The 13,225-nt window shown below is 35.4% G+C and overlaps 1 protein-coding gene across 1 annotated transcript in view; it reads left to right on the top strand.

Moving 5' to 3' along the window:
- ABCB11 (ATP binding cassette subfamily B member 11) overlaps nucleotides 1–13,225 on the top strand; it is a 104,114-nt gene that overhangs the window by 18,664 nt on the left and 72,225 nt on the right. Inside the window, exons 6-8 of the mRNA XM_019656605.1 lie at nucleotides 9,963–10,050; nucleotides 11,176–11,309; nucleotides 13,039–13,210. Coding sequence (XP_019512150.1) covers nucleotides 9,963–10,050; nucleotides 11,176–11,309; nucleotides 13,039–13,210 — 394 coding nt within the window. The remainder of the gene's footprint in view (nucleotides 1–9,962; nucleotides 10,051–11,175; nucleotides 11,310–13,038; nucleotides 13,211–13,225) is intronic.

Here is a 13,225-nt window from a genome sequence, read left to right as displayed (position 1 = left end):
AAGAAACCATTGCCAAATCCAAGGTCATGAAAATTCATACCTATGTTTTATTTTAGATTTTTAAGAGTTTTGCTTTTATATTTAGGCCTAGGCTCTATTTTGAGTAAACTTTTGAATATGGTGTGAGGTAGAGATCTAACGTGACTTTCCACAGGAACAGACAGTTGTCCCAGCATCATTTGTTGAAAAGAGTATGCTTTCCCCATTGAATAGTCTCAGAACCCTTGTCAAAATCAATTTACCATAATGTGAGGGTTTATTTCTGGACCCTCAATTCTACTATTGTATATGTCTGTCTTTGTGCCAGTAAATACAGTTTTTATTACTGTAGTTTTATGGTAAGTTTTGAAATTAGAAAGTGAGTTTACTAACTTTGTTCTTTTTTTTTTTCAAGATTGTTTTGGGCATTCTGGGTCCGTTGGATTTTCATACGAATTTTTTTTTTTTTAAGATTTTATTGGGGAGTTGGGGGAGGGGAACAGCACTTGGGAATCCAGGAAGGGGAACAGACAAGCTGCTGTCCTTTTGTTCTTCAGTCTAGTTGTGGAGGACAACACTTCACTGGCCCATGTTGGTATTATCATTGTGCTCTTCCCGGGTGAAGCCGTCACTTGCCGACCACTGGAGGGCCTCTCACGGCGGCTCACGGCAGCTCACAAAAGCACTCGCCAGCTGCTGACCAGCCCCACTGCAGCTTATGCTGGCCCCGGTGACTCACAGCAGCCCAGTTCCAGGTCGAGCTGTTGTTCACCATCTTAGCTGTAGAGGGCAGTGTCACTGGCCCTCATGTGGGATCCGAACTGCGGTCCTGCTGCTCAGAGCTGGCATCCCAAGCCAACTCCTAACCAATGTGTCACTCGGCCAGCCCTTCATATGAATTTAAAGGTCAGTTTCTTTAATTTCCACAAAGAAGTCAGCTGGTATTTTGATAGGGATTACATTGAATCTGTAGACCAATTTGGGGAGTATTGCCATCTTAATAAAATTAAGTCTTTTGATCCATGAACATGGAATGTCTTTACATATATTCAGGTCTTCCTTAATTTCTTTCAACAATGTTTTGTAGTTTTCAGAATATAAATTTTGCACTTTTTTTTGGGTTAAATTTATTGCTAAGTATTTTATTCTTTCTGATGCTATTGTAAATAGAATTGTTGTCTTAATTTCATTTTCAGTTCACTCATTGATACTGCACAGAAATACAATTATTTTTGTATATTAGTCTTTAATCCTACATCCTTGTCTTGCTGAACTATTTATTAGTTCTGATATGTTTTTAGTGGACTCTGAATTTCCATACAAGACCATGTCATCTGTAAGTAGAAATTATGGTACTTCTTCCTTTCCAATCTGGATGCTTTTTATTTCATATTCTTGCATAATTCCTATGACCAAAACCTCCCCTTCAATTTGAATACAAGTGGTGAGTGCACAAATTCTTTGTCTTGTTTCTCATTTTAGGAGGAAAACATTTTGTTTCTCACCAATAAGTATTATGTTAGTTGTGAGATTTTCATAGATGTCTTTTATCATGTGGAGGAAGTTCCATTGTATTCCTAGTTTGTTGAGTGTTTTTAACATTAAGGGGTATCAAATTTTGTCAAATGTTTCTTCTGAATCTATTAAGATGACCATGTGGTTTTGTCTATTTTAATATTGATATAGTATATTACATTGATTGATTTTCCTATGTTGAAACACCCTTGTATTCCTGGGTAAATCTATTTGGTCATGATGTATAATATTTTTAATATGCTGCTGAATTTGATTTGCCAGTATTTAGTTGAGGATTTTTTTGTGTCTATATTCACAAGACATATTGGTGTATATATATATTTTTCCCTTGTAGTGCCTTTGTCTGCTTTTGGTATCAGGTATGAGGTAATACTGGCCTCATAGAATGAGTTGAGAAGTGTTTTCTTCTCTTTTATGTTTTTGTAGAAGAATTTGTATTAATTTTATAAATATTTGTTAGAATTTATCAATGAAGCAATTCAATCCTGAGCTTTTCTTTGTCAAAAGGTTTTGATTACTGATTCAAACTTTTTACCTATTACAGATCTAGTCAGATGTCTTATTTCTTTTTGAATTAGTTTCAGTAGTTTTGTGCTTTCTAGGAATTTATTCATTTCATCTAAGTTATCTAACTTGTTGGCATACAGTTGTTTAAAGTATTTGTTTATAATTGTTGTTTATTGCTGTAAGGTCAGTAGCGAGGTCTATCTTTCATTTCTGATTTTAGCTATTTAAATCTTTTCTATTTATTTTCTTGGTCAGTCTAGCTAAAAGTTTATTGATTTTGCTTATCTTTGTGAAGAATCAACTTTGGCTTTATTTTCTGTATTTTTTCTATTCTCTATTCCATTTGCTTCCACTCTGATCTTTACTATTTGTTTTCTTCTGCTTATTTTAGGCTTAGTTTTCTTTTCCAGTGTCTTAAGATAAGACATGAAATTATTGATTGAAGTTATTTTTTAATATAATCAATTAGAGCTATAAATTTCTCTCTAAGAACTGCTTTAGCTGCATCCCATAAGTTTTGTATGTTATGTTTTTATTTTCATTCATCTTATAGTATTTCCTAGTTTTTCTAGTGATTTTTTTCTTTTACTGATTAGTTACTTCTGAATATGTTATTTTATTTCTACATATTTGCCAAATTCCCTGATTTTTGTTAATTTCTACTTTCACTTCATTGTGATCGTAGAACATACTTGGTATTATTTTAATCCTTTTAAATTTATTGAAGCTTATTTTATGGCCTAGCATGTGTCTGTCCTGGAGAATGTTCCATGTAAACTTGAAAGAAATGTGTATTCTGTGGTTATTAGATGGAGTGTTCTAGAGATCTCTGTAATGTCTAGTTGGTTTATAATGCTGTTCAAGTCTTCTGTTTCTGTTAATCTTCTACCTCATTGTTCTATCCAATACTAAAAGTGTGGAATTATAGTAGTTGCTGACTATTATTGTTGACTATTTTTTTCCTTCAACCTGTCAGACTTTGCTTCATGTGTTTTGGGGTTGTGTTGTTAGGTGAATATATGTTTATAATTGTTATAATTTCCTGATAGATTGACCCTTTTATCATTATTAAATAGTATTTATCTCTAACAACAATTTTTAGGATTTATTTTTTCTGGTATTTGTATAGCCACTCCTGATTTCTTATGGTTTCCCTTTTCAATGATGCACGTTTTCCCACTTTTTTACTTTCAACTTGTTTGTATCTTTGAATCTAAAATGTGTCTCCTGCAGCTAGCCTGTAGTTGGAGTTTGTCTTTTTGTTTTTAAATCCAGTTTTATAATCTCTACCTTTCAATTGGATTGTTTAATCTATTACATATAAAACAATCATAATAGTCTGAAAAATGGAGAAAAGTAGGCAGAATGACTAGAGATCTCAGGAGTGAAGTAATGACATGGTTGTGAGTTTCCTTGGTTTTCTTTAGGCTTCATATATACCAGATTGGATGCTGGGAATGTTGGCAACCTGTAAACACCAATGAGTATAGACCACAAAAAAATTTCCCCCTCAACTCCTGCTCTCTCTAGATAATGGACCAGAAAAGGGCAGCCTAACAGAAAACTTTAGACAATAACTATGGTACTTCAGACAAACAGAACAGGAAAAAAAAAATAACCTCACTCTCATCCATGGCAACAAAGGTCAAGTTAGGAACCTAGACTTCCACCCTTGCCAAGTGGTAATCAGCCCTTGTTGTGTCCCTCCCATTTCTCCCCTCCCCACACCTGTGGTATCAGTAGAGAACATGTGGAGACATGAACCATCCCCCACTGTAATGAGGCCTCCCTCCCCCTACCTTTTAGGGTGGGGTCAGAGAGTCAAGACATTCACCACCATCCCTATGGAAGGGAAAATCAAGACAATCTCAGATAAAGGAAATGAAGAGGATTTATTGCCAGCTGACTTACTCTAATAGAATGGCTAAAGGAAGTTGTTTAAACAGTAAGGAAACAAACAAAAAAGAAATCTTGGACATCAGGAAGGAAGAACGTGGTAAACAAAACCATTCATAAATACAATAGACTTTCCTCCTCCTCTTGAGTTTTCTAAATTATGTTTGATGGTGGAAGCAAAAACTATAACACTGACTGAAATGGTCATATTATAATACTGTCTGAAATGTATAACTTGCAAATACTAAAGAAAATTATATTATTAACAAGGGAGAATAAAGGTACATAAAGGGAGGTAATATGTCTATACTTTGTTCAAACTGATAAAATGACAACACCAGACTATGGCAAGTGACATACCGATAATGTAATTCCTAGTGCAACCACTAAAATAGCTATACAATAATATACACTTAAAAACACTATAGATAAATCAAAACTGAATAATAAAAAATGTTCAAGTATCCCGTAAGAAAGCATGAGAAAGGAAACAGAGAAATAAAAAAGGGAGAACAAATAGAAAACAAAAAATTAAAATGACATACTTGAGCCCTAACATATCAATATTTAGATTAAATTTAAATGGTCTAAATATACCAACTAGACAGAGATTGCAGAATGAATTTTAAAACATGACCAACTATATGCTGTCTACAAGAAACTCACTTTATAATAATATAGGCAGGTTAAAAGTAAAAGAATGAAAAGAGATTTATTATGCAAACATTAATTTAAAAAGTGGCTATATTGAGATTAGATAAATTTTAAAAAGAGCATCTACAAAAAATTCAATAGCTAACATTATACTTAATAGTGAAAGATTGGATACCCTCCCTCTAAGACTGGAAACAAGGCAAGGCTATATGCTCTCACTACTATTATTGAACATAGTGCTCGAAGTTCTAGCCTGTGCAATATGGAAGGAAAGGAAATAGAAGGAACACTGATATAATAATTAACACTACTGAACAGTACACTTAAAAATGGTTAAGATGCTAAAATTTATGCTATGTGTTTTTTTACTATAATTAAAAAATTTAAGATGTAAAAGGAAGAAATATAATCATCATTATTGGCAAATGACACGACTTCTTTTTTCTTCTTTCTTTTTTTTTTTGTGGATAACAAAGTTTACTATCACACTGGGTTCATCAGAGTTATAGTCTAGTTTGCCCCTGGTAGATGACATGATTTTCAAAACAGAAAATCCCAAAGAATCTATAAAAATCTCCTAGAGTCAATAAGTGAGTTCAGCAAAGTCACAGATGCACATATAAAATTCAATATTATTTCTATATGCTAGCAACAGACATGTGGGTACCCAAATTCAAAATATAATTCCATTTACAACTGCTTAAATTTTTTATTTAGGTGTAAATCTAGCAACACTTGTAGAGGGGTCTTGTGTGCTGAAAACTGCAAAATGCTGATGAAAGAAATCAAAGACCTAAGTAAATGGAGAGACATACAGTGTTAATCAATTGGAAGATTCAATATAGTAAAGATGTCAGCTCCCCCAAATTGACATACAGGTTTAATGCAACTCCTATCAAAATCTCAGCAAGATATTTTGTAGATATGGACATGATTACTCTAAAATCTACATAAAAAGCAAAAGAACTAGAATATCTAAAATAATTTTGAAAAAGAAGAATAAAGTGTGAGGAAACAATCTACCCAATTTCAACACATATTATCAAGCTACAGCAATCAAGGCTATGTGGTATTGACAGAAGAGCAAATTGAGAACTCAGGAATAAATTCAAGCAAATATGTCCAATTGGTTGTTGACAAAAGTGGAAAAACAATTCAATGAAGGAAAGATGAAGTTTTTATCAAAGAGTGCTGAAGTAATTGTACATTCTTAGGCAAAGAATGAACCTACACAGAAATTAGCTCAAAATGAATTATGGACTTAAGTGTAAAAAAGAAACTATGAAATTTTAGAAAAATACATAGAAGACCTTTTCAGGTCTGTGGCTAGAGAAAGAGCTCTTGTACCTGCCACCAAAAAAAATCCATAAGGAAAAATTGATAAATTGGGCTTCATCAAAATTAAAATGTTGAGTTTTAAAAAAATTGTCATAATAGTCACAAACTATTATGTGACCCAGCAAGCCTACTCTTGGAGATTTATCCCAGAAAAATGAAAACTTATGTTCACATAAAAACTTGTACACAAGTTTACAGAAGGTTTAATTGTGATAGACAAAAACTAGAAGCAACCCAGACATCCTTTAATGGGTAAGTCACTAAACAAGTTGTGATCCATCTATACCATGAAATACTACTGTATTCCCCCATGTATAAGACTCACCCTTTTTTGAAAAATTTGGGGTCTGAAAACTGGGTGTGTCTTATACAGTGGTTGAGGATTTTTTTTACTTGCACTTCCTGCTTTTTTTGTGCTTGTTTTTGCACTCATTGTAGATTTTTTTACTTGCATTTCCCGCTTTTTCGCGCTTGTCTTTGCGCTCATTGTTTGCACTTGTTATCAGTATATTACGGTAGGCTATGTTTTGCCACGTTCTGCCCAGAAATGGCTCAGAAAAGATTTTCATATAGTGCTGAATTCAAGTTAAAAGTGATCCAGTTTGCAAAAGTGAATGGAAATCGTGCTGCTGAACATAAGTTTGGTCCTCCTCCAACTGAGAAAACAATCTGAGACTGGCTACGGGAAGAAGAAACCCTACTGAAAATGCCACGGCAGAAGAAGACCATGAGAGGGAATACATGAAGACAGTGATTCGTCATCAGACACAGATGAGGACAAGCTAATGGTTGGGAGTTTGACAGTGATGAGGAGTTATATGAATTTTATGATGAATAAATAAAACTTGAGTTCAATAACTTTATGTGATACATTTTTTTTCAAATTTTGGGCCCCAAAATGAAGGTGCGTCTTATACATGGGAGTGTCTTATACATGGGGAAATACAGTACTTAACAGTAACAAGGAATGAACTATTAATCAAACTTGAAAGAATTATGCTGAGTGAAAAAATAAGCCAATCCCAAAAGTTACATGCTGTGTGATTCCATTTATATAACATTCTTCAAATGATAAAACTATAGCAATAGAGGACAAATGAGTGGCAGTCAGGGCTTAAGGAAGGAGCAGGGGTCACATGGAAGTATATGTAGATATAAAAGGGCAGCATGAGGAATACTGTGCTGATGAGAATGTTCTGATCTTGAGTATGTCGATGTCAACATCCTGGTTGTGATATTGTCCTATAGTTTTGCAAGATGTTACCACCAGGGGAAAGCTGGATACAGGGCATACAAAATCTCTCGGTACTGTTTCTCACAGTTGTAACTGAATCTACACTTATCTGAAAATAAAATGTTAGTTTAAAATAAACAAAAAATAGCGTCCTGGGTGGAAAAAAATTGTTGTGGAGTCTCTGAAATGAAGATCTAGCCATTCTGACAGTATGGCACCATAGCGTGTGGATGTTCTAGTGACTTTAACCAGTGATAAGCCATTTGACCGTAGGTCAGTGTCCCATGCATTAAGGAATACAGAGCCCCCCACACTCTAAAACTGGGGCACGAAAACATTTCTGCCAGCTTGTGATGTTCACTTTAGAGCTGGAGCTGAGGTTCACTCTAAGGTGTCAGTGCTGCCATGTCTACAGTGCATGAGAACCACCAAAAGAAAAACTTGTTAAGCACTGTACCTTGTATAACGATCTCCTAGATATTTCAAATGAAAAACCTATGGCTTTAGTAAATCGGAAACCTTGAAGTGTAAATTGAGTGACTCAATTTTATGATGCATTTAGTTTTTTATAAAAAGCAAGGTAAGAATATATTAATAATTTGTAAAATATCTCTTTCCTTTCCCTCTAATGGTCATCTCTTTCCCCTCTTTGCTCATCAACAAATGAGTTAGGGGAATCGTAATTTATTCAAGCGGATGTATGTCAATTTTGCAGTGTCCATTCTGTGGTCCAAATCACCTGCACACTTTATAGAATCCTTTTTAGGATTTTATAGTCACAAGAGTTTCCACCCCACAGATGATGAAGAGTTTGATGTGCAGTCAAAGGAACTAAGTCAGCCTGCAGCCAGTCTGCTCTCTTCCTCCCTTTCGGTTTTTCTGATAGGTTTGTCCTGTTGTTCCAGAAACATTCTCAAGTAGCCTTCTCAAGAATAAAGTAGAAATGAGCTAAACATTTATGTTTGGGGTGCCTCAGGAGTGAAAATAATTGTAAACTACGCATGTCTCTATCTACACCACCCAGCAATGACATAATTCTCCTGAACTTTGCTCTAGTAAATCCTGGGACTGGCTCAGTACTCAGGACTCTCAACCCACATAGGTTTGTTTATAATTGGCAGCCGTGTTTTTCATGACAGATGCTTTAACCACCTCTGCCTAGAGTGTCTGTAGAACGAATGCTCCACAGGAAGTCTAAGAAAATCTTTTTGACAGATGCTCATAGATTTCTGTTTTTGAATACCCAAATTTCATTTCACAAATAGAAAACTAAGAGTATGGACTCATTTATATACTAGATGGCTTTACTCATAATACTAGATTATACACTCTATACAGAGGTACTTAGCTTTCGTAAGAGCCTCTGATTGTGAATACTTATATATAAGTTTATTACTTTCTAGATCTTGTTCATTCTCAGGGTTCCCTTAAATCATCATGAAAAACCTGGGAATGTGTTGATCACAGGCATATTAGCTGGTTTGGAGATTGTCAGAGGGGTTGACCAAAGCAGTTGTTTCCCTTCCTCACTGGTGTTTTGAAAATCAAAGCAAAATCAAGAAACATTTATATTTATTGAGTACCTACTATGTGAAAGTTATTATTATACCAAGCTTCAGGCAGTGTGAGCAAGCAGCTTAATTTACTAGCAAGACAAACAAACATAAATAAATATATAATATATATTTATATATAATATGCTCAATACAAATATATTCAATAAAGATATTGAATAATAGTGCAAGATAGCAATAAAATCTGTCATGGAATAATAGTTTGCTCTGAATTAAATAAATTATACTTTAATACTTGGTCTGAGTTCAGCAGAGGGAGAGAACAATTGAAGCTCGGGTCACAAAAGGAAGTCCTGATAGAAAGCAGAAAGCATGTGGGATGAGGGCATCTATTGTGATGCTGCTACTTTCTGTTTTTCTGGAGACGTAGACTTCATACTATTTAACTTGTCCCTGAAGATCCGAATTGTCATTAACCATTACGTTAACTTTCTAATTATAAAATTCCTTGTTTTCTGGAAGCAATTTCAGAATACTGTTTTCCTCCCTTCTCTGCCCCTGCCAATCCCAAACCCTATGCTGCAGCTTGATATTTGTCCTGGGAAAATGCTGTAGAGTTTTCTTGCTGTTCCCTGTAAGTTCTTTGGCTTCAATCTTAGAAATGAGCCTGGAAATTGAAGTTTCCTGGACTGTAGTCAGCAGAAAATCTGTGCTTATAAAGCGTTTTTCTGCTTCTATGGGAAGGTGACACACACTTTTCTTACAGTGTCACTCTGAGATGGAGGAGTTGATAAGCTGGCTTAGATTTCTGGAGGAGGTAACAGTAAGCCTCCTGATTTACAGCGCACATCTCTCTACCAGTGTCTTTTCAGATACCTGTTTGGCTTTTAAAAACCTTTCTGTAGTTATGATTGCTCTATCACTGCATAATAAGCATGAGCAAAAGGGGTTCAGTGGACAGAGCACTGGGCTGCCATCTAGGGTCCCCTGGCTTCCAACAACTTCCAGTTGATTATTTCACACACCTAGCATCTCTGCCTGTAAAAATGAAGGGGGTAGTCCTCTTTGCTGTGATTGGTATCATGAGATCTAGTTAGGGATGTGGTTAGATTGATTATAATTTTACACAAGTAAAATGCCTTACCCATATTTAATAGAAACATATACAGATGTAAGGGCACAGTGGAAAGTTCATAAACTTAATTGTCTGATCTCGTATATTTTAAATTCCTCTGGACCTACAAAATGTGATTTTTGGTAGCTGGATGCCTTGTGAGCTTAACATTTTTCCCCCTCTTTTGAAGGTTGCTGGACATTGAAAGTGAAATGATCAAATTTGCCAGTTACTATGCTGGAACCGCAGTCGCAGTGCTTATCACAGGATATATTCAAGTTAGTAGCACCTCCATTTTATTTCTTGATCAACAATTGGGTTCAAAGACATTCAAAGAAATGCAAAGTGTACTCGTTAACTTCCAAGTTATTCAGAAGTCCTAAGGACTGCAAATTTATTTTGGGGGGGCATGAGAGAATGGGAAGGATTTCTCCTCTCAATTGTGGAGAATGCCAGCAATTATCTGGAGAGATGGAGAATAAACTTTCAGTTTCAATGTCCTGTTCCTCCCTGCCCTCCCCACTTGACCCTCTCTTCTAAACTGAGAAATAGGCAGGATGGGTGTATTTGTAGAGGGAGAGTGCGTGGTCTGGAGAAAGCTGGGCATGGAGAGTTGGAGGAAAGCAAACTTTATTTTCTTTTTCTCTTTCATTCCTAAATTCTTTTCATTCCTAAAGTCTCACCAAACTGCATTCCAACCCAAATTCCGCAAACTGAATCTAGAGCATATTCTAGATTTAAGCTATGAAAGGGCCTGGAGTTACTAAATGTTTTATTAAGGAAGAAAAATATTTCATCTTTAGCCTTCTTCTGTAGAAAAAAATGAATACCTCCACCTCCCATTCATTCAAGAATTCCACAAAGAGGGACATGCATCAATTTTTTTCCATTCTGGCACTGGAAATTTTAATGACAGGCTTATTTTATTTGATTGGGAGAAACTCAGTAGATTCCCCGCTTATGACATAATTTTTGTCTTACTTTCTCTGAAAATCATTGCCCAACAGCTTGAAAACTAAGCATAAATGCTTGTTGAAAGGACTTTCAGGGGAAAAATTCATTCAGAAGTGCATGCAAAAATAGTGATTTAAGAGCAGTAATTTATTTTTTGGTGCTGTGAGCTTTATTTCACACACAAGGAAAGTGAAGCTCAGGAAGGTTAAGCCTGAAAGTGGCAGAGCTGGATTCAGACCCAAATCTGCTTCCCTGTTCCCAGTTCTGCTCACCTCCACTTGGAGGAGCAGATGCCAGCGCTCACATCTTAGCTCCTAAGAAGACGCATTTTGTGAATTACTTTCCTCCTTTTCTCAACTGTTGTATTGAACGCATTTTCTTCTCAAAGAGGAGGAATTAGAGAATATTTTTAATATTGGAATTTTTAACATTCCTTGCTTCATTTCCAGATATGCTTTTGGGTAATTGCCTCAGCTCGTCAGATACAGAAAATGAGAAAACTTTACTTCAGGAAAGTAATGAGGATGGAAATAGGATGGTTCGACTGCAATTCAGTGGGAGAGCTAAATACAAGATTTTCTGAGTAAGTGGCTGGTTGGATATTTTAATGTATGTGTGATTTTTTTTTTGGTAGTAAAACTCTTATTTCTAAATTAAATAACAATTGGAAACATTTTCAGTTATTTTTTATAATTTTTGTCTCTTAAGTTGGGCTTTTATCAGCAGCATGGCTTTCTCACAGTAATGCTTTATCAAATATGATCATTGTAAACTGAAAGCCAGGATAGTACAATATGGTCTGTAGGCCCTTGATTCAAATATTAGAAATGAAATAATATAGAAGAGAGTTAAAAAAAAGAAAAAGGAGTGTTATTTGGCCTCAAACGGAGAAATTGAGGGAATGTCACAATCTAGATATCTATAAGAAGGACAAATTATCTTGCTTTGTCTGTTGAGGTAATTTCTGCACATAAAAACAAAAAGAAAAAAATCCATAATAGTTTGACAAAGATTCAAACTAGGAAACTGGATTTAAATCCAGCACCTCAATACTAATTTGGGTCATTAATAGCCCCCTCAGTAATTCTGAATGAGCCCTGAGTAATTAGAACCAATAAACCCTATTGAATTGAACTTTGAAGTCTGATGAAAGACAATGTGTAGTGTAGTGAAGATGAAAGCAGACTGAATGTTGGGACCCTTAGATTCCAGCCCTCATTCTGCCTATTATTACTGTGACCATGAACAGATACATCACTTTCCTAGAATACAATTCTCTAATCCCTGGGTAATGTCCTTTTTTTTTTTTTTCTATCAAGTCCTAAACCCAGTTTGTTCCATCAGGACAAGACACTGTGGGAATGTTCCCAGGAATGTGAATTTATTGTAACTATATTTAAGCAATATCCTGGAGCACTTACTCTCTGCAAGGCATAAAGATAAACCACAGAACTCCTAAAATCAAGGAATTTACAGCCTAGTAGGAAAATAAAAGGTGCAAGCAAATAAATAATCAGAGCAGACACATATTGATTGCTTACTGTATCCGAGGCACTGTTTTATATACCATATATATATATATATATATATATATATATATATATATATATATATATATATATAATCAGCTAATACTCATTACTACCCTTTGAGGTAGAGTCTGTCACTATACCCACTTTACAGATGAGTAAATTGAGGCACAGAAAGGTTAAATAACTTGTCCAAGAAGAGCTGGTATTTAAATTCAGAGTCTGGCTCCAGAGTCTGTGCTCTTAACCATTATTCTATATTTTCTATAAGCAGAATGCAATAATTAGATACATACACACACACATATACAGATTGATTACATTGCTATGGAAACACAGGGAGGACAATGTTACTTCTTCCTGGGGAATTATATAAGATTTTGTGTAATTTTCTATAATTAGGTGGTATGTGAGTAGAACCGTGAGGTTGAAAAACTTAGCAGGTATAAAGAAGGAAAGAAGGGATCTTCAGGGCAGATCAAGGATATTACTTATAAAAAAAAAAGTGACAAATAGGATGATTTCCAAAAGACTTTGCCATGTTTAGTGGACCCCAACTGGGAGATCTGGGTTAAGGGCGAACTTACTTGGCTATGAGAGGAGACGCCTTGATGACCTCCCAAGCTGCAGCAAATTTCCCATGATGCGAGAGTCAGTTATGTTTCCCAAGGGCAATGGGGTACAGGGATGGGAGAGTTTAAAAGGGAAAGACTGAGATTTCTCAGTAAGATGTTTGAATTGACTGAATTTTGTTTTAGTGATCAAAGCCTCTCTCATTTCTAGTGATATTAATAAAATCAATGATGCCATTGCTGACCAAATGGCCATTTTCATTCAGCGCATGACCACGAGTCTCGGTGGGTTCCTGCTGGGATTTTATCAGGGCTGGAAACTGACCTTGGTTATTATTTCTGTCAGCCCTCTCATCGGAATTGGAGCAGCCATCATTGGTCTGGTAAGAATGTCTTCT

Source organism: Hipposideros armiger, unplaced genomic scaffold, assembly GCF_001890085.2.
Source record: "Hipposideros armiger isolate ML-2016 unplaced genomic scaffold, ASM189008v1 scaffold_263, whole genome shotgun sequence".
Taxonomy (NCBI): Eukaryota; Metazoa; Chordata; class Mammalia; order Chiroptera; family Hipposideridae; genus Hipposideros; species Hipposideros armiger.
Note: the sequence above shows the minus strand (reverse complement) of the source record. Positions and strands in the feature narration are given on the sequence as shown.